At 42.1% G+C, this 18,787-nt stretch overlaps 1 protein-coding gene across 10 annotated transcripts in view; it reads right to left on the bottom strand.

The window, feature by feature from the left end:
* The window catches only part of UBE4B (ubiquitination factor E4B), a 140,783-nt gene that overhangs the window by 85,507 nt on the left and 36,489 nt on the right, over nt 1-18,787 (bottom strand). For 9 of the 10 annotated variants that reach the window (XR_009047522.1, XR_009047521.1, XR_009047523.1 and 6 more), the window contains exons 2-3: nt 12,865-13,051; nt 2,539-2,674 (exon numbers count right to left, since the gene is read on the bottom strand). Coding sequence is in view for 2 of the 10 variants with exons in the window: in XM_057696018.1 (XP_057552001.1) it covers nt 2,539-2,674; nt 12,865-13,051 (323 nt within the window). In the remaining 8 variants the exon portion in view is untranslated. Of the gene's footprint in view, nt 1-2,538; nt 2,675-12,864; nt 13,052-15,205; nt 15,390-18,787 lie in introns of all 10 variants that reach the window. The other variant, XR_009047531.1, reaches the window with a different exon arrangement.

The raw sequence follows: 18,787 nt of genomic DNA, 5'->3' as shown, positions 1-18,787 counted from the left end.
TTTGTAACAAAGTCTACTTTATTCATATATTTTCCCCTATTTTCTTTTGTATTCGCCTGGTACATTTTTTCCCTTTCTTGTACTTTCAATCTTTCTTTAACTGAATGTTTCAAGCATGCCTTCAGTAAACAAGAATAAAGCTGCATTCTGTTTTGTTTTTAATCCAACCTATGCCTTTTCACTGTGATTTACTGTGATTACTGACATATTTTCCTTTCTTTAAACCATTTTGTTTTGTGCTGTGTGCCTCTTTTAAAATTTGTGTTTTTTTCTTCCCTTTCTTTGAATTGACTTAAATTCCCTCCCCAGCCCTGTTCCATATTTTCCCTTTACTGGTTTGAAAATATACTCTATTCCTTCAGTGGTTACCCCTGAAATTTTATCAAGTATTCTTAACTCAAAATCTAAAAGTTGGCCACTATCTTTATCCCTCCCCCAAGTATACAATCACTCCCTTTCTGGCTTACCTGCTACTGCTGTTCAGTTTGTTAGATCTACCTGATTATTTACTTCTCTCCCCCTATATTATTTCATACACTGTTATTACTGTCTTACACCATTGGTGTTTAGATTTACCACATATATATTATCTTCTTGACTTATGTTTCCTTCTTGCATCTCAGACATTAGTCCTGAGATCATTTTCCTTCTTCTTAAATTGCATCTGTTAAAAGCTGGAGTCTTCTGGTGGCAGACTATCAGACTATCGTTCTACTTTGTCTTTTAAATCTACAAATGTCTTTATTTTGCCCCTGATCTTAAAAGATAGTTCCACGAGGGCACATCATTCCCAGCTGACAGTTACTTTCTCTCAGCACTTAACGCTATTTCCACCATCCTCTGGCCTCCATCACTGAGACATCTCACGCTCATTCTTTTGTAGATAATCTCTCTGGCTGTTTTAAACGTCTGTCTTTGGTGTTCTGCAATTTTACTATAAAATGTCTAGATATGAATTTCTCTTTGTTTAATCTGCTCGTGAGTTGCTGGGCTTCCTGAATCTAAGGATTCATAACATTTATCAGCTCCAGAAAAACCCTCAGCCATTTATCTTTTTGATACTGGCTTCCAAACCAGCAGAGTTAAAAACATGGACTAAGGAGAGGGGTGGGGAATCTCCCAGTCTGCCTGTTCTTTCCTTTTGATATTTCTAGTAGATATGTACTGGATCTGTGTCCTCCATATTTCTAAATACCCTTCATATTTTTCATCTCTTTTTCTCTTCGTGGTGCACCCTGGGTAAATTCTTCAGCTCTATCATTCCATTTGTTAATTTGTCTTTGGTTATTTAAATCCACTGTTTATTATTATCTTTTAATTCCTAGAAATTCTATTTAGTTCCTTTTCAAATGTGCTTGGTTGTTTGTATAGCTGCTTGCCCCTTATTCATGTTTTCAATACCCTTTAAAGTTTCTTCAAACATACAAATTTTACATTCTGTATCTGATAATTCCAAAACCCCCAAATCTCTGGGTAAATAATTCTGTTGTTACTGATTCTACAGACTCTTACTCATGGTGGCTTTTTTCTAGTGTGCTTTAATTTTTGACCATGAGTTCATATTTCTTGGAAATTTTTCTAAGGACAGTCTCTCAAGACTTGGATGATTTATCTTTGTTTCTGCTAGATGCCTAAAGGCACTAAAGGGTCCACTGTATACGACAGTTCTCAGCCTGAGGTTTTTCAGACTATCATAATAGTGTAAATTTAGGTACTAAACTCATATGAAAGTTACCCACTGGCCAAGAAATTGCAGAGTTGGCTTGATTTTTTAAAAATTCATCCACTCAGAGCAAAGGTAATACACAACTGTTTTTACTCTATGGGGTTGATTTTTTTCTACTTGATCTTTTTCCTGAGAGTGTCGTCCTTTCTGAATTCTTGCCTAATGTGGGGTGATCTCTGATCTGGCTTCTCACCCCAACCCATGAGTGCAAAACACCCCTGTACTCTAACACACACAGAAAATGGTACCTGTCAGGCCCACTGACATAAACAGAGGGGGCTGCTTGAGGGCAGAGGGGCTGGGTCCTGGCGGTCTGGACGCCCAAAGAGTAAAATCAACCCCTCAGCCACTCTGTCATCTATTCACAGCACACCTGCAACACAGGAAGGCTCTGCTCCAGGACACCCTGCTCCTCATGGAGCTCCCAGAATATGAGGCTTACCTGCCTATACCCTTCCAAACTCTAAAAATTTCACCAAGCAGTAAATCCCTGAAGAAATTTTTAGGGGCTGACCTATGCTTGCCAACTTAGTATATACAAAATAAAGACATTAAAAAAAAATTTTTTTTTACCACCTATACCATTGTTTCATAAAAGATATTCCAACAACAAAAACAAACAAACAAAAAGGTATAAAGAACATTTCAGATAAAACAAAGACCTTTCAATTTGATAAATTTAGCTCTAGTTTGCTAAGGACTGGCATGGATCTCGGGGCTGGCATTTGAGACTCCTGGACTAGAGACTAAGTGAGTGGATCTTTTCCCTTCCCATCAACAAGGCAGCTTATTGGAAAACTGGCTTACTTTACCTTTTCTCACAAGAGACTCCATCGATATCCATGCTCTGGGAACGTGAGAGAGACTGAGATTGTGTTTCGAGGCTATTGGAGGGCGAGCTGCTGAGAGAACTGACTCCTTCACTGCTCTGGCTTCGATGGGCTACTCCTAACCGGAAGAGACATGAAGGTTAAGTCTCAAGTGAGATAACATTAAAGCTATTCATAATGGCAACAGTAAACACACCCCAATCGGCTTTCATACCATCACGACAGTCGGTAACCAAACAGTTTCTATCAGAAGATCACACTGAAGCTCGAAGTAACACTGAAATCATAGGAATGTCAGCAAGAAATCATCATTGATCAATATATATTCTATGAGGTCAATAACAGAGCTACATCTGATACCTAAAACTGACTCATCACTGTCTCTTTCACTAATTCAAACTGTGGTCCCTGAGTACAAATTAAGCTTCCATGACAGTCCAGAAACATCCTTGAAATGTACCGAAAATAAGATACATTAGTGAATGGACAGAGAGAAAGATGGATAAAGCCAATAGAGGGAAATGTTACTGGCAGGATCTGGGTGATGGGAATATACGTGTTCACCGCAAAATTCTTCCTACTTTTCTGTGTGCTTACAATTTTCAAAATAAGATGGCGAAAATGTGCAAATAGACCCATCTAAGCCAAGTCCTTAAACACAGATCAATCAATCCATTTATTGACTGAACTATCTTGTGATAGTTTGGGGAAAACAAAACCCCTGACATCATCTTTGCCCTCACAGAGCCTACAGTGTAGTGAACCACAGCCAGGCACACAGGGACACAGTGTTTCTACCCATGTCTTCAAAACCATGTTTTTCAAAGAATTTTAAAAATTACTTTAACTCTATGAATATCTTTCTACCCCCCCCCCCAAAAAAAAGTTTACCCAGGCATATACAAGTACTTAAAAAATATATACCTATGTTGCTGAAAGGAAAGTGGCTCATGTGTTTGAAAAAGCAAAACAAAACAACTTGAGTTCTCACGTGTAGCTGAAACAATTATCAAGGGGATGAAACTTTAACCCTCCCAGCATCCCAAGAAAGTCCACCTGTTGCCCTTTCATGCCTCTCTTCGTTGAGGACTTTATCCATGCCTGACAGCAGGTTTTAACACAGACCTGTTCACCATAACTTCTGCAGGACTCAGGAGGGAAAGAGAAATTAAATTTGTACTACTCATAAGTAGATGCAAGGAAAATACCAAAAGCATCTGACGTAGTGAGAACTCGGAAATAAGCTTAGAGAAGACAGTAAAACTTTAAATCATTAATTCACGTGTAACCCAAAATAAGTTCTCAATAAATATTTATTGAAGCAGTAAAGAATACAGCATCAACAATGTCCTAAAGAGAATATCGTTTTACCTTCCACACTGAAAGGTCTGACAACTTTTTAACACAATAATAAAGCTCAACAATTTCTATGGGATAGAATTTTAGCAGCTTTTAAATTTCTACCTTATAAAAACCAGTTCTAAGGTTAAACTGATAATTACAATAAGTTGTTTAAAAAACTATACTTGTAACATAGGGTACTATGCTCTACTATGTGTACAGTAACCCTATCGTAATGGACTGCCAGAGTATATCATATAGTACAATACACTGTATTTGCAATCTTTTTATAAGACAGCAAGAATATCATCTGAGTTCTTTTTTTCCTGAACCCTCCATATGATTTTCACACGGGTCAAGATGGGCAATTCTCTCCAGAATTTTTTCTGTTTACCAGTGTTCCCCAATCTCTACATACCATCTAGAATCTAGGAGGGACCCCACTGCTTTCTTAAACTTAAAAAGCAGAAGGTCTCTTTGACTTTATTTAGAATCAATATAAATTAAATACTATAACTAAAATCAAATCAACAGTACAAAATATCACTTTGTTTTCAAATCACACGAGTCTTTTGTTATCTTCACTTTCCCCTCCTCCTAACTTGAGGAATCACTGTCAGGGAGCCTAGTTTCAAGGAATACAGATTTTTTTCCCCACTATCTTCATCTCCATAAAGCCAGATATTAAGGAATTAAAACACAGACATAACCTCCTCTGATCCTTTTTTAGAAGACGAGTGAAATTTCTACGTATCAACTTAAAAACATATCTCCAAAAAGTGAGGATATGTGTAACAAAGAATGGGGGAAGAAACCATGTGTGCTTAATAAAACAGGAATTAAAAACTTTGAAGATGGCAGCTTTCCAAACTTTTATGACTAATAAGAACTTGTTAAAGGTAAACTATGAATAGCTTTTTTCTTTTGGCTGTACCCGGCGGCATGCAGAACTTCCCCGACCAGGGCTCAAACCCACACGGCTTGTAGTAGAAGCATGGAGTCTTAACCACTGGACCACCAGGGAAGTCCACTAGGAATATCTTTCTACAAAAAGTAAATAAGAAGGATTTTAATTCTATAAGATTTTCCTCCTAATACTGTAGTATTTCCCGAATGATATTCCCTTTCAGGTATAAACTAGACCAAATGACTACTTTTAAGCTGTAACACTAGATCTGTTCCAGTATTTTAAACACACACACACACACACACACACACACACAAATGCACAGGCTTGCTAAATTCTAGTATAAAAAGAAGCACAGAGGGACTTCCCTGGTGGTCCAGTGGTTAAGACTCAACGCTCCCAATGCAGGGGCCCGGGTTCGAGCGCTGGTCGGGGAACTAAGATCCTACATGCCACAACTAAGCCCACGTGCTGCAACTACTGAAGCTCATGGCCTAGAGCCTGTGCTCTGCAACAAGAGAAGCCACCACACTGAGAAGCCCACACACCACAACGAAGAGTAGCTCCTGCTCGCCACACTAGAGAAAGCCTGCACACAGCAACAAAGACCCAACACAGCCAAAAAATAAAATTAAATTTAAAAAAATAAAGCACTTAATAAAAGAGCACATAAATTACTATTTCACAATCCTTAAAAATATTTTCATAAGTGTATTTCAATATAATTGGTTTCCTTTGTGTTCCTTTATGTTTTATGATATGCATTTAAAAATATTTTTTGAGAAGCTGATCAAAGGCTTCCCCAGTTTGCCAAAAGGAAATGGAATAATGACCCAGTTCTAGAGGGCAGAAAAGGCAACCAGAGAACTTGTTCCACTAGACCTAATAATTCTGTCAAGATGGAACCAGTTGATAAAGGATTCACTGGGGGGACTCTTGAGCAAGAATGACCACAGCTTTACAGAGGTCACAACAGCCAGGGAGGGTAAGGCCTTACTGGATGTATTCAAGAAGTCCGATGGGTAAACATTAAAGGGAACAGAGGGAAGATAAGCATAATTCTAAACAAGACTGTAAAAGAAAAACCATCCAAGAGGGTTAAGAATTTCTGAAGACTGGGCAATCACAAAACCATCTCAAGATGGTGGAAGGAACACAGAAAACCAGTTTGTCGTCCCAGGAATTTAATAAGCACAGATTGTTAAAAGGAAACAAAAGAACACTTTCTCTGCTGCTGGACTGTAAGCTCTTCCAGGAAAGAAACTGAGTCTCCCTCATCTCTGCACTTCCATGACCGAGCACCACGTCTGACCTGCAGTGGCCCTAAGTAAACGCTGGGTGAGCTGAAATGTAAAAGCAACATAATCAATGGTGACCGGAAAAAATGCCTATCACGTGTAAGAAAAATATTACCCACATTTATAAAGTTTTAGGACAGGCAAAAGCAACGTCATATTAAAAATACAGTTAAAAAAAAAGAAAGAAAGAAAAGAAATGTCTGAGAATGATAAATGCAACATTCAGAACAGCAGTGACCTGCTGGTGCAGGGGTGTGGACAGCCTGCGATTCCACCAGAGGGTCCACGGGCATCACTGTGTCTCATGTATGTTATCATGTATGTCCCGAATATTTTGTAATAATTTTGCATGATTTTAGAAGAAACTGAATACGCTCAGGCATTTATAAAATTCTGCTCAGAGCACCAGGAAAAACAAAGGCAGACCTGCTCAAGAGTAATGTCAGCAAACATTCTCTAAATAGGACCCCAGTCTTATTCTGCTTCTAACATTGCCGGCAAAAAATATTTTTTCAATTCATTTATTCAAGTCACTAGTGGCATTTACAAAGCACCTACTACGTGCCAGTATGGTTCTGGGGACAAGGGAATGAACAACACTGACGAGGTCCCTGCCCTAACCTTATGTGGTACAGGGCAGAAGGGACAGAGATTAAAAAACAAGTACATAAATGATGGGAATTCCCTGGCAGTCCAGTGGTTAGGACTTCACACTTTCACTGCGGAGGGCCCAGGTTCAATCCCTGGTTGGGAAACTAAGATCCCACAAGCCATGGGTGCAGCCAAAAATAAATAAATAAATAAAATTTAAATTTTTTTAAATTAAAAAAAAAAAGAAAAAACCCAACAAGTACATAAATGATATGCCTCCTGGGAAGCAGGGCCTTTGCAGATGTAATCAAGTTAAGATGAGGTCACACTGGATTAGAGTGGCCCCGAATCCACTAAATGGTGTCCTTATAAAAAGAGGGAAACTTGGACACAGCCACACACAGAGGGACGGTGGTGAGAAGACGGAGGCACAGACTGGGGTGATGCCACCACAAGCCAAGAAACGCCGAGGACTGCCAGCAGCCAGGAGAGGCAAGCATTCTTCCTCAGAGCCTTCAGAGGGAGCGTGGCCCTGCCAACACCTTGACTTCAGACTTCTAGCCTCCAGAACTGTGAGAGAATAAATTTCGGTTGTTTTAAGCCATCGAGTCTGTGGTCCTTTGTTATGTTAGCCCTAGGAAACTAATACAGAGGTAGACAGCATTGCGAGAAGCTGGGACTAGACAGACGGGAGAAGCAACTTGTAGGACTCACTACAGCTCCCCAACCCTTGCTTTAGTTACTTGTAACTGAAAGCATCTCAATTAAGAAGGCTGCCAAGTCACTCCCGGAAAAGGACTCCTTCCCCCTGGTGGCAGCCCACCCAGTGTTTGTCTCTATTAGAAAGCACTTCATTCTGGAACAGAAGTCTTTCTCTTCTTTTTTTTTTTTAAATCAATACTTTAAAGTCTTTATTGAATTTGTTAAAACATTGCTTCTGTTCTATGTTTTGGGTTTTTGGCACGAGGCAGGTGGGATCTTAGCTCCCCGACCAGGGATCGAACCTGCAACCTCTGCATTAGAAGGCGAAGTGTTAACCCCTGGACCGCCAGGGAAGTCCCCGGAAGTCTTCCCTTCATACTCAGTGGATAATAAAGCTACCCGCTGGCCCTACGTTTACCATCTAGGACCACAGGAGGCAAGCACAAGCCATCCTCCTTCTCATGACAACTTTTCCCATTGTTTTCATGGAAAGCTATCACATCCTCCTGAGATTTCTTCTGTTTAAACTGCACATGCCTATGTTGCTTTGGTCATTTTCTCTTGTGATTCATTTATTAATTCAACAGATCTTTTTTAAGGCTCTGGACACACCAGCAGTGAATAAAACAGATCTGTAGTCCCTGCCCTGCGGAGCTTATACTCTAGTAGAGGAAGCAGAGAAAACAAGATATACAAGTAATTTACGTGCTATGTCAGCTGGCGATAAGAGCTCAAAGAAAAAGTGTCCACGTCAGAGAGAGGCTGCACTTTTAGACAAGGTGGCCAGAGAAGGCCTTTTTAAGAAAGTGACACTTGGATAAACATTTGAAGAGTTGAATGAAAAAGCCATGTGGATTTTAGGATATGAGCTTTCTAGGCAAAGAAACAGCAAATATAAAGGCCCCCAATAAGTACCATGCCTGGACTGTTCCAGGAATAGAGGGGAAGCCAGTAGCGGGGGCATGGGGAGCAAGAAGGGCAGTGAGAGAGGAGGGCAGGGCCAGATCACACAAGCCACCCAGTCAAGGTGAGGACTCTGGCTTTCATTCTGAGTGGGGCCAGGAGCCAATAGGAAATGATGTGACCGGTCTTACAAGCGGTTTGTTTTCTGCTTCGTTCTGTTTAAACTCGTTTATGTAATAAATTCATGAAAATCTGTTTATCCAACCTGCCAAGAGCATATCTACCTATTTGTGATGATGAATAATGATGATGATATGAGAAACGTAATCGGGACTTCACAGCAGAGAGGTGCACTGCCAAGAACCGACCATTCAGAGTTGCCCGAGTCTCTGGGTTTGTGATAGTAACTATCCTACTTGCTGTAAAAAATAATGCCGCTGTTATACAATGCTGTACTTAGGTTTTAGTGGGACCCAGTCTGGCTCTACGCTCAGAACAGACTGAGGTGAAACAGGGCAGGCACGGAGAGACCAGTGTGGAGCCCACTCCAGGAATCCAGGCAAGATATGGTAGTGCCTGGAACCTGGAGAGGTGGCGAGATGAGAAGCGGTGGTGAGAATCGGGTCTGGATCTAAATTTTGCTGATGGACTAGAGCAGGGGACAGCAAGCTACAGTCCACAGGCCACAGCTACCTGTTTTTGTAAAGAAAGTTTTATGGGAACACAGCACTGCTCATTAGTTTACATACTGTCTGTGGCTGTTTTTGCACTATGGGGCAGAGAAGAATACTTGTCACAGAGACCGCAGAGCCCGGAGAGCCAAAAACATTTACTATCCGGCCCTTTACAGAGAGAGTTTGCTGACCCCCGATCAAGAATATGAGGTAAAAAGAAGAGAGAATGTTTTTGGCTTAAGCAATTAGGGGAAAAAAAAAAAAAAAGAGCTGCCATTTACTGAGAGGGGGTCCAAGGGAAAGATAAGATGTAAGGAAATATCAGGAACTCGATTTTGGAGGTGTTAACTGTGAGATAAGTATTAGATGATGTATGAGTCTGAGGTTCAAAGAGTAGGTCTGAGCTGGAGATACCTAGGCACCTTCAGATGAGAATACTAATTAAACCCACGAAGCTGGATAAAGTCAGTAAGAGAATAAGCACAGATGGAGAGGACAAGAGGTTAAATACTGAGCCCTGGAACACGGACACTTAGAAGCCAGGGGAAAGGAAAAGACTCATACAAAGAGCTAAGAAGGAACAGATGGAGACCAGAGGAAAACCAGGAGCGTGGTACTCTGCAGCCCAAGGGAGAAAGCGTCTCGAGGAGAAGAAGGCCAAAGCCATATCGAGTGGGGCTGACAGGTCAGCTCGGACGGTGACTCAGAGCAGACCACAGGAGGCCTCACCTGACGGGATCTGACTCAGCAGACGTGCAAGGACAGAAGGAGGAGACTGAGCACTGGCAACTCTTTCCAGAAGTTCTGTTGTGAAGGGGCACAGAGATGTGGGGTGGAAGCTGGCAGGGGACATGAGATCAAGAGAGTTCCTTTTTATTCACTCCCAGGAGGGGAGAAGGAACAGGATGTACAATGGCTGTTAAAAATATATAAATACAAGGTTTCCACTCGAGATGGAGAACCGGATGAAGCAGGACAGAGACAGGAACTGCTGGAGCAACGGCTCTGGGTAGTGACAGGAGATGGGATCTGAGCTACGGCCTGCAGTTAGGGCAGGGACAGTTCAAGCCCAACAAGGACTGGCCATACATTAGGTAGGTGGGTGGAGGCATGATAGAAGCTGAAGAAGGTAAGTTCCCTTCTGCCTGCGTCTGTTTTCTCCACGAAACAGGCAGGCAGGCCACCAGCTGAGCGTGTACATGGAGAATGAGGCATGACAGACTGGAGGAGAAGGTATGAAATAGACTGAAATAGACTGTGGGAGAGCAAACCAGGAAATACGGTGTGATTACTTGCTGCTACTAAGGGTCCACTTGAGACTGTGATCATGACTCTGAAATGAGACAGCCAGTGTGGTTTTTCTCTAGCCTTATTCCACAGCAAGAGACCAAGAATAGGAGGAGAGGGGACTTCCCTGGTGGCACAGTGGTTAAGAATGCAGGGGACACGGGTTCGAGCTCTGGTCCAGGAAGAGCCCACATGCCGCAGAGCAACTAAGCCCGTGTGCCACAACTACTGAGCCTGCATTCTAGAGCCCACGAGCCACAACTACTGAAGCCCGCAAGCCTAGAGCCTGTGCTCTGCAACAAGAGCAGCCACCGCAATGAGAAGCCCTCGCACCGCAAGGAAGAGTAGCCCCCGCTCTCCGCAACTAGAGAAAGGCTGTGTGCAGCAACAAAGACCCAACACAGTCAAAAATAAATAAAAAATAAAAATTAAATAAATAAATAGGTAAATAAAAAATTAAAAGATTTTTAAAAAAGAATAGGAGGAGAATGGGTTTTAAAACGAGGATCATGGTTTAACCAGGGGAGTAAGACAAAGTAAGAGAGAGGCCAGAAAGGGAGTGTCAGTAGTGAGTGACTACCACATTTCCACAGGGTGAGGAGGGAAGTGAGGACACGTGGGAAGGAAAAAGCGAAGAAGGTAAAGAGGTGACGGGTCAATGGACTGTAGCCCCGAAGGGACCCTCAGGATTTGGTCACAGAGGGGTGCGCGAGAAAGCTGAAGGTGGTGGTCAGAAAGTCACTGGGACTGAAAGATCTAGAGTCTACCCACGGCAGTGAGTGGCTGGAGCGAGGTGGACGAAAAGGTGGCGGAAGGAGAGGAGCTCAAGAAACGGAGAGGTCGGAGAGCTGGAAGCGTCATCTACGTGGCTGTGGAAATCATCACGGATTAAGACAGAAATGGTGCGGGAGGACGGACCGTGGACAGACCTGTGGGTGAGCAGGTCACAGTATAAGCTGCAACAAGGCAGGGGAGTGGGGGATGCCGTCTGGTGACACAAGATTCAAACCGATGTGTTGCCAGGGTGGAGGAAGAATGCTCTAGGAGAAGAGATGAGAGCACAAACAGGAAGAGCACAGACCCAGTGAGAGAGCCACGCGGAAGGGATGCTCCCGGAGCAGGGCTGCGCTGGTGACTGAGCGCGAGGACTTCAGAATTTGGGGAGGTGGGGAGGCGGGGCGGAAGAGGTACCTGTAACAAGCCATGTGAGGGTTAGAGCCTGGGAGATCAGGCACTGGAGGGAGACCAGGAGGCTGACATGAGCGGGGATAAGGGGCACGCCGAGATTATTCCTGGTGGTCCCAAAGAGACGACGTGCTGCAGCTGGGAGTGTCGAGGAGCCTGCCAGGCGCAGGCAGAGTTCTGGGTCTCCTGTCTGACCTTTGCGGATGCAGTGAGATTTTAAGCCCCTCCCCATCCCATGAGCTCTTCCCTGCAACTTCCAGCATCCCGGGTGGGGTCTGATCATGGTGAGATAAGCAGCACTACTGGTAGCACAGCTTCCAAGGAAAAGGAGAAAACACAATTGGAACTCTGAACCCTTCCCCTATCAGAAGACCATCACAGCTCCTCCAAGCAGTATACACAGGAAACATTTCAGGCACAGGCGTTGTTTACGACTAACCAGCGTTTTGGCTGCAGCTTCTCTCACTTTTAATAATTAACAGATTTATGTGGAAGCATTTACATTTGCACGGGGAGGAGCCTACCATAATGCCTAATGAGAGTTACAGTAACAGAAACTCTGCAGATACTGTTAATTAACAAGTTATCCTAGATCGTGAAGATGGATATTCGGAGGTGTCAGAGAGAGAGTGCATTAAATGACTGCAGAGCTGACAATCATATATTGCATTATTAGATGATATGATGACCAACACAGGTCTCTTAGCACCTGCCTTTTCCTAATTAGAATCTTATTTATTATAATAATTATAATGGTAATCATTATTATGTTCGATAGAAAAGTTCACTTAGAGAAAAGACAGATATTTTCAAACATACAGGATGAGTCAATATCAGCGTTTTCCAACAAAGACAACCCTGGATATCAACCACAAGCTCATTAATTATAAAGAAATAAACCTTTACGATAGGTAGACAATTGTCAATGAGACAGTTATAAAGCATCACATCAGGTGAACTTTTTATACCCTGTAAATTTTAGAGGAAGTCCCATGACAATGTAGAATGAAGACAAGGAAGTTCATAATCAGAAGCTTATGTTGACCATTATTTCAATCTTGCATTTTCAGATTATTTTACCTTAAAAAAAAAAAACTCATTAACCAAACTCATAACATCAGCAGAACCAAATTTAGTCTTAATCTCCTTGCCGTCAGAGATAAAGACCCGATCCGGTTTGTAAAAAAGGATGAGAGTTATAGAAAGGAAAACAATTAGCTTCAACAGATCACTATCAAAATGAATAGACATTAACAAAACACATTGTAATCATCTTAATCTTTAAACTACTGCTTGCAGGATTTTAAAAAGTTGCTGTTCAATTCATTTTATCCTGTTGTGGAAACATCACAACTGTAAACTTAACAGAAAGCTATGACAGGAACAATAAATGTGTCCCAGGTGTGAGGGCAGGGCTTACCTGATGCACCTATGGGGGAGGTAGCTGGGGTCATGTTGTGGACGTTGAGACCAAGACTCTGGGAGGGGCCAGGGGCTGATGCTGCTATAGGAGGCCCGGGAGGGTTCTCCCTCTGGGGAGAGGTGAGCGGGGTGGTTGGCTGGGAGGTCTGTCCACCAGCAAGTCGTGCAAGGCGCCTCCGTCGGATCTACAACGAGGGGAAAAGGGCATTCTATAACTCAACAGCAGAAACACTATTCTGCCCGAGAATAACAACATCAATGTTATCAATAACCATACTAGGACTTAACAACTAGTTAAACATGCCTTGAGATAAAAAGTAAAAAAGTATTTGTCCGAGACAAATGATAACTCTGTGTACCAGTATTTTTATAAGCTACCACCTCACTTTTTAAAAACTGCACCTTGGGAATTCCCTGGCGGTCCGGTGGTAGGCACTTTCATTGCCGTGGCACCGGTTCAATCCCTGGTTGGGGAACAAAGATCCTCCCCCCGCAAAAGATAAAAAAATAAGTAAATAAAAACGGCATCTTAATCGCCTCACCTCTGTTAATCAAACCTTCTTGAGTGACACTGTGAATTTATAATAAGCATACTACACTTTTAAATACACTAAAGCTTGTTGTTATTGTAATAAAACTACATCACCTTGGTCATTTTAAGTAGGTAGGATATAAAATAAATATCCAGTATAACTCGCTAAAACGATGAAAGTAACAAAAGTCATAGTAAGACACAAATTTTCCTCTGACTTTAAAGAACAAAATGATTAGGTTTTCCTTACTTAATTTCAATAAAAATATAATCAACAACTTCCTTATAATGACATCTCAGTTATCACGTGATTACGAATAGGTACCACAAACTCCCAATGGATCACAGAAATGTTTTCCCCACATTTTGACAGTCATTAATTCATAATCAGGCAATAAACTCTGAGCACCTGCCCTCCCAGGCAGTGGGCATATATAACAATTATGATAAGGCTTCTGGCTCTAAGTGGGCATCAAAGAAGCAAACCAACTAGGCTGCTCACAATCTTTCCATTATGAATGTTAGATGACAAAGTTAAATTATGACAAATGCTAACTGGGATGGACTTGGTCTCAACTAAGAATCTGTCATTCTAACATTGTTGGAAATCTGCTCCTTCTATTATTCAGACAACAAGAACATCCTGATTCTTGACCCCAAAGTTCAGAAGGCCCTCCACTGTGCCCCTCTGTAAATACATCTATCAATGAACTTGTATAAAATCCTGAAGCTGTTCATCAATCTCCCTGACTAGATTAAATTCCCTGAAGGAAAGCATTAGGTTTTATTTATTTAATAAACACTGATGTAGCCCTTCTAGCAGTGTCATAAGCACTTTACACTTTACTTATTTCACCCTCATAATAATCCACTGAGGCAGGTACTTATATTACATCCACTTATAGATGAGCAGACTGAAGCACAGGGAGGTTAGATTTCTTGCCTAATGGGTAAGCGGCAGGGCTGGAATCTGAACTCCAGCAGTCTGGCTCTAGTGTCTGTGCTCTAACCACTAAACCAACAGTCTGGGCAGAGCTGGGGGTCTCCAAAACACTTTCAGAGGGTCTGTGAGGCCAAAACTATGTCTATAACAACACTAAGACGTTTGCTTCCTTCGCTCTCATGATCTCACAAGTGTCCAGTGGAGTTTTCCGGAGGCTACATGGCAAGCGATGTTGCAGCAGATTAAATAAAGAAGTTAATGAGAATCCAGCTGTCTTCTATTAAGTTAGACATTTAAAAGATTGCAAAGGAAAAACAATGTCACTAAATTTATTCTGGAAAATGTAGTTATTTTCATTAAAAAATGTTACTGATATTAACACACAATGGCTTTTACTATTTTTTAAAGAATTAATAAATATTTTCCTAAGTTTCTCAGTGTTCATTTCCAATATGGTAAATATCAGTGGATATAAACCACCTACATAAAAGTTCTTTGGGAGTCTCAATATTTTATGAGTATAAAGGAGTCCTGAGACCAAAACCTTTGAGAACTGCTGTACTCCCCAGGCTCCCTCCCTCATCTCTATCTCCCTAAAGCCTGGCTCAGCACCTGGTCTCTGCAGGGGCTCACTGCTCACTGACCAGAACCGAACAGGGGAGGGGAAAAGTGGAAGTCGTTACCAATCCTCCAAGGACACTGGTCCTGTGATGAAAAACTCACTCAAGGATGGAGCACTGGGGTCTTAACTGCAGAGATTCCAGTGAGCAGTGTCACCTGTCAGCAGGGAATTTCATTCACTTTAACGGAGAAAAGTTTAAAAGTACCAAAGCTTAACTACTGTTTAAAAGCAGTAATATTCACCTCTAAAGATCAGATATGTGCTGCATCCAGTCTCAAGTTGGCCTGTTTATATTTCAGAGAAGTCACATCAACGTGGTCTAGGGCTTAACACTGACCATCTCCACAAGCATTAAGTATCTTTTAAATGGTTTGAGACTTTAAGTGATTACTTTTGGTTTACCCATTGCTGGCAGTGGGCGCTCATCTAGGTGCGGTAAAGAGGAAAGCATTAAAAGAGTTAAGAGAATTCAGTACAGGTGAATTTTTTTTATTACTTTTATTAATTTTTTAATCCCTTTATTACTTCTAAAGGGATTATGGATGAGAGGACTAAAACAAAATTCACTGGAAGGTGAGTTTTCACCCCCTCAGAACCCAGTTATTAGTTTACCAAGTTAGCACTTTGAAAACTAGACGGGAAAGGAAGTACTGTTGCCCATCCTATACCATGACCCTTTCGTACATGTTTTGCTATACAAATTACCCAGGAAATAGCTGAGGAGAGGATCAGAGTTTGCCGTTCACTTAATGCATTGACTGGTGGCGTTGTGATATAACTTCTCCCTCTCATGAAATTTAAAAAAAACAGAATTTGCTTCTGTAATGAAAAGAAACAAATCAAGAGTCATTCCTACACTAGAGAAGATTAAGCCAAAGTTAGCCTCCAGGGCTTTAATGAGTATGACCCCTATAGAATAGTCACCAAGAAACTTGTATAAATTATTTAGTATCGTGATTAGATCTACACAAAGTTGTCTTTTCACCGCCTGTGTTTTGTTAACGTGAAATTAAACTGTAGTTATAAGTAAAAGTTGGTTGCCTAGGGTACAATAACTATATTCAGTGTAACAGAAGTAAAAGAATATTTGTCTTAAAAAAAAAAAAACCCTCACTGGAAGAAGCTAATGAAGTCGTTCTCTCATGGACACTTCACTGGGGTAGAGGCGGGGAGGTGGACCAGAAACACCCTCCCCCACAACCTGTTCCCAACCCAACAAGCAAGCCAGAGACCCAGGGGCTGTGTTCACAGCTTCCCTTCATCTCCTCAAACACAGACGATTTACCACCCACTCCTGTTCCTTCCACCGGAGTCCACCCTCCCCTCTCAGCGCGTCCAGCACCACCCTCTCCAGGCCACCAGCCTCTCCCCCCAGGACCTCTGCAAAAGCTCCCAATGGGCCCACCTGGGTCCACTCTGGCCTGGTAAAGGCAGAGGCCCTATATGCCTTTCTTTAAGCACTTTCAAAGCTTTAGATTTCTGACATTCGAATCAAAACCACAATAAGCTAACACCTCACACCCAGCAGGATGGCTACTATCAAATAAACAAACAAAACCTATAAAATAACCATCAGCAAGGGTGTAGAGAAACTGGAACCCTTATGCACTGTTGGTGGGAAGGTAAAATGGTGCAGCCACCATGGAAAACAGTACGTCAGTCCCTCACGAAATTAAAAATAGAATTACCATATGATCCAGTAATTCCACTCATATTTCCAAAAGACCTGAAAGCAGGGACTCAAATAGGTATTTGTTTACCCATGTTCATAGCAGCATTATTTCCAAGAGCCAAAGGGTGGAAACAACCCAAATGTCTATCAACAGATAAACGGATAAATAAAATGTGCTCTATACATAAATGGAATATTACTCAACCTTAAAAAGGAAATTCTGACACACGCTGAAACACAGATGAGCCCTGAGGACACTATGCTAAATGAAACAAGCCAGTCACAAAAAGACAAATACTGTATGATTCCACTTATATGAGACACCGAGACTAGTCAAATTCATAGAGGCAGAAAGTAGAACGGCGGTTGCCAAGAGCTAAGGAGATTTTTTTTTTAATCTAAGTATAGAATAAAATCCTAAGTGATAAGAAAGCATGTATCATCCAGCTTCCTCTGCAACCCATTCTCCACACAGCAATCACAGTAATTCTTTAAAAACACAACTCACCCCCCACTGCTGAAACCCCTCGGTGGTGTCCCACTGCACTTGGAATAAAACCCCAAGCCTCAGCGTGTTGTACAGAGCCCCTGGCTGCCTCTCCCGGCTCGTGTGTCCCAGGCCGGGTGGCAGCCACTCTAGCCCTCTGCCACTCTAGCCCTCTGACGGTTCCTAGAACATCTTAGCTCTATCTTGCCTCTGGCTGCTTGCAATTCCTTTAGCCTGGGAGCGCTGTCCCTAACTCTTGGCATGGCCGGCTCTTTCTCGTCCTTCCATTCTCAGCTTAAATGTCAGCTCCTGGAGGACTTCCTTAACCATCACATCTAGCACAGCCCTCCCCATCACACTTGTTTGATATTATAGCCCTCGACTCAGGCCATCCAGCACTCTTTGGTCTATAAATATCTATTTCTTCCTCACTAGTAGAAGCTCCATGAGAAAACCACATCTACTCGTTCACCACTGTATCCCCAGCACGGAGCACGGGGCCAGGCACGTAACAGCTCTGTACACACAGGATGAAGGGAAAAACGAATACATAGAATGGAGGGAGTACTAAAGCCACACACAAGAATGTTTAACTGAATATTCAAAGCCCAGACAGTTTCAGACTTCTGACATTGACTCCTCTTCAGATATGCCTTCATTCAACAAAAGTCATCAAGTACCCCAGTAAACTGGACAGTTCCTGCTCTCGTGGAGCTCAGATTCTAGTGGAGGCCAAAGGACAAGAGCCAAATGGACAAAAATGATGCCAGGTGGTGATGAGAGAAAAATAAAGTAGGGGAGGGACAAGACACCAGAATTTTTACATAAGGTGGATTGACAAGCCTCTTTGGTAAAGGGGGTATCTGCAAGCACCTGCAGGGAGGGAGGAAGTAAGCTATGTGGTCTCTGGGGAGTGTGGTGGGGCTGTGCTTGGCAAGTTCAAGGTCAGCAAGGGCAGTGTGGCTAAAGCAGGATGAGCAAGGGGGAAAACAGCAGGAGATGGGGTCAGAGTTAAGAAGTGACTTTGGAAAAAAAAAAAGAAGTGACTTTGAGGGCCATTCTAAGAGGAATGGCTCTCTGAAGCCACCAGGTGGTTTTGTGATCAGAAAAGTAACATGATTTGACCTACATTTTAAAATTATTTTTGACTGTTATGGAGAAGAAATTGTAGAGGAGAATGAAAGTTGGCAGAGAAACTACTTAGGAGGCCACTGTAATAAACTATGGGAAGATGTATGATAACCTGGACCAGGCAGGTAGCTGTGAAGATGCTGGTGGGTGGTCAATTGCAGATAAAATTTGAAAACAGAGTTCAAGCTCACAGGATGCATTGATAGATTATACATACTGATTGATGGAGGAAATGATGGGGTACATACTGTTTATGGAATAATATTATTACCTTTGAAAAAGTACACATGTACTGTTTTTGGAAAAAATAGGAAGCTATTTTAAATCTGAGTGAATGGCAGGATAAAACCAGAGGAGGCAAAGATGACATCAAAGTCTTGGGCCCAAGCAATTTATCACATCAATTTACTAGGTAAAGACAGTAAGAAGAAAGGAGGTGGGGAGAGAGAAAAAATTCTTTTAGACATATGATTATTAAACATGCAGATGGAGTTGTCAAGGAGATATATAATCTGATGTGCAGAGCAGATGGCA

This window comes from Hippopotamus amphibius, chromosome 1 (assembly GCF_030028045.1).
Source record: "Hippopotamus amphibius kiboko isolate mHipAmp2 chromosome 1, mHipAmp2.hap2, whole genome shotgun sequence".
Classification (NCBI taxonomy): domain Eukaryota; kingdom Metazoa; phylum Chordata; class Mammalia; order Artiodactyla; family Hippopotamidae; genus Hippopotamus; species Hippopotamus amphibius.
Note: the sequence above shows the minus strand (reverse complement) of the source record. Positions and strands in the feature narration are given on the sequence as shown.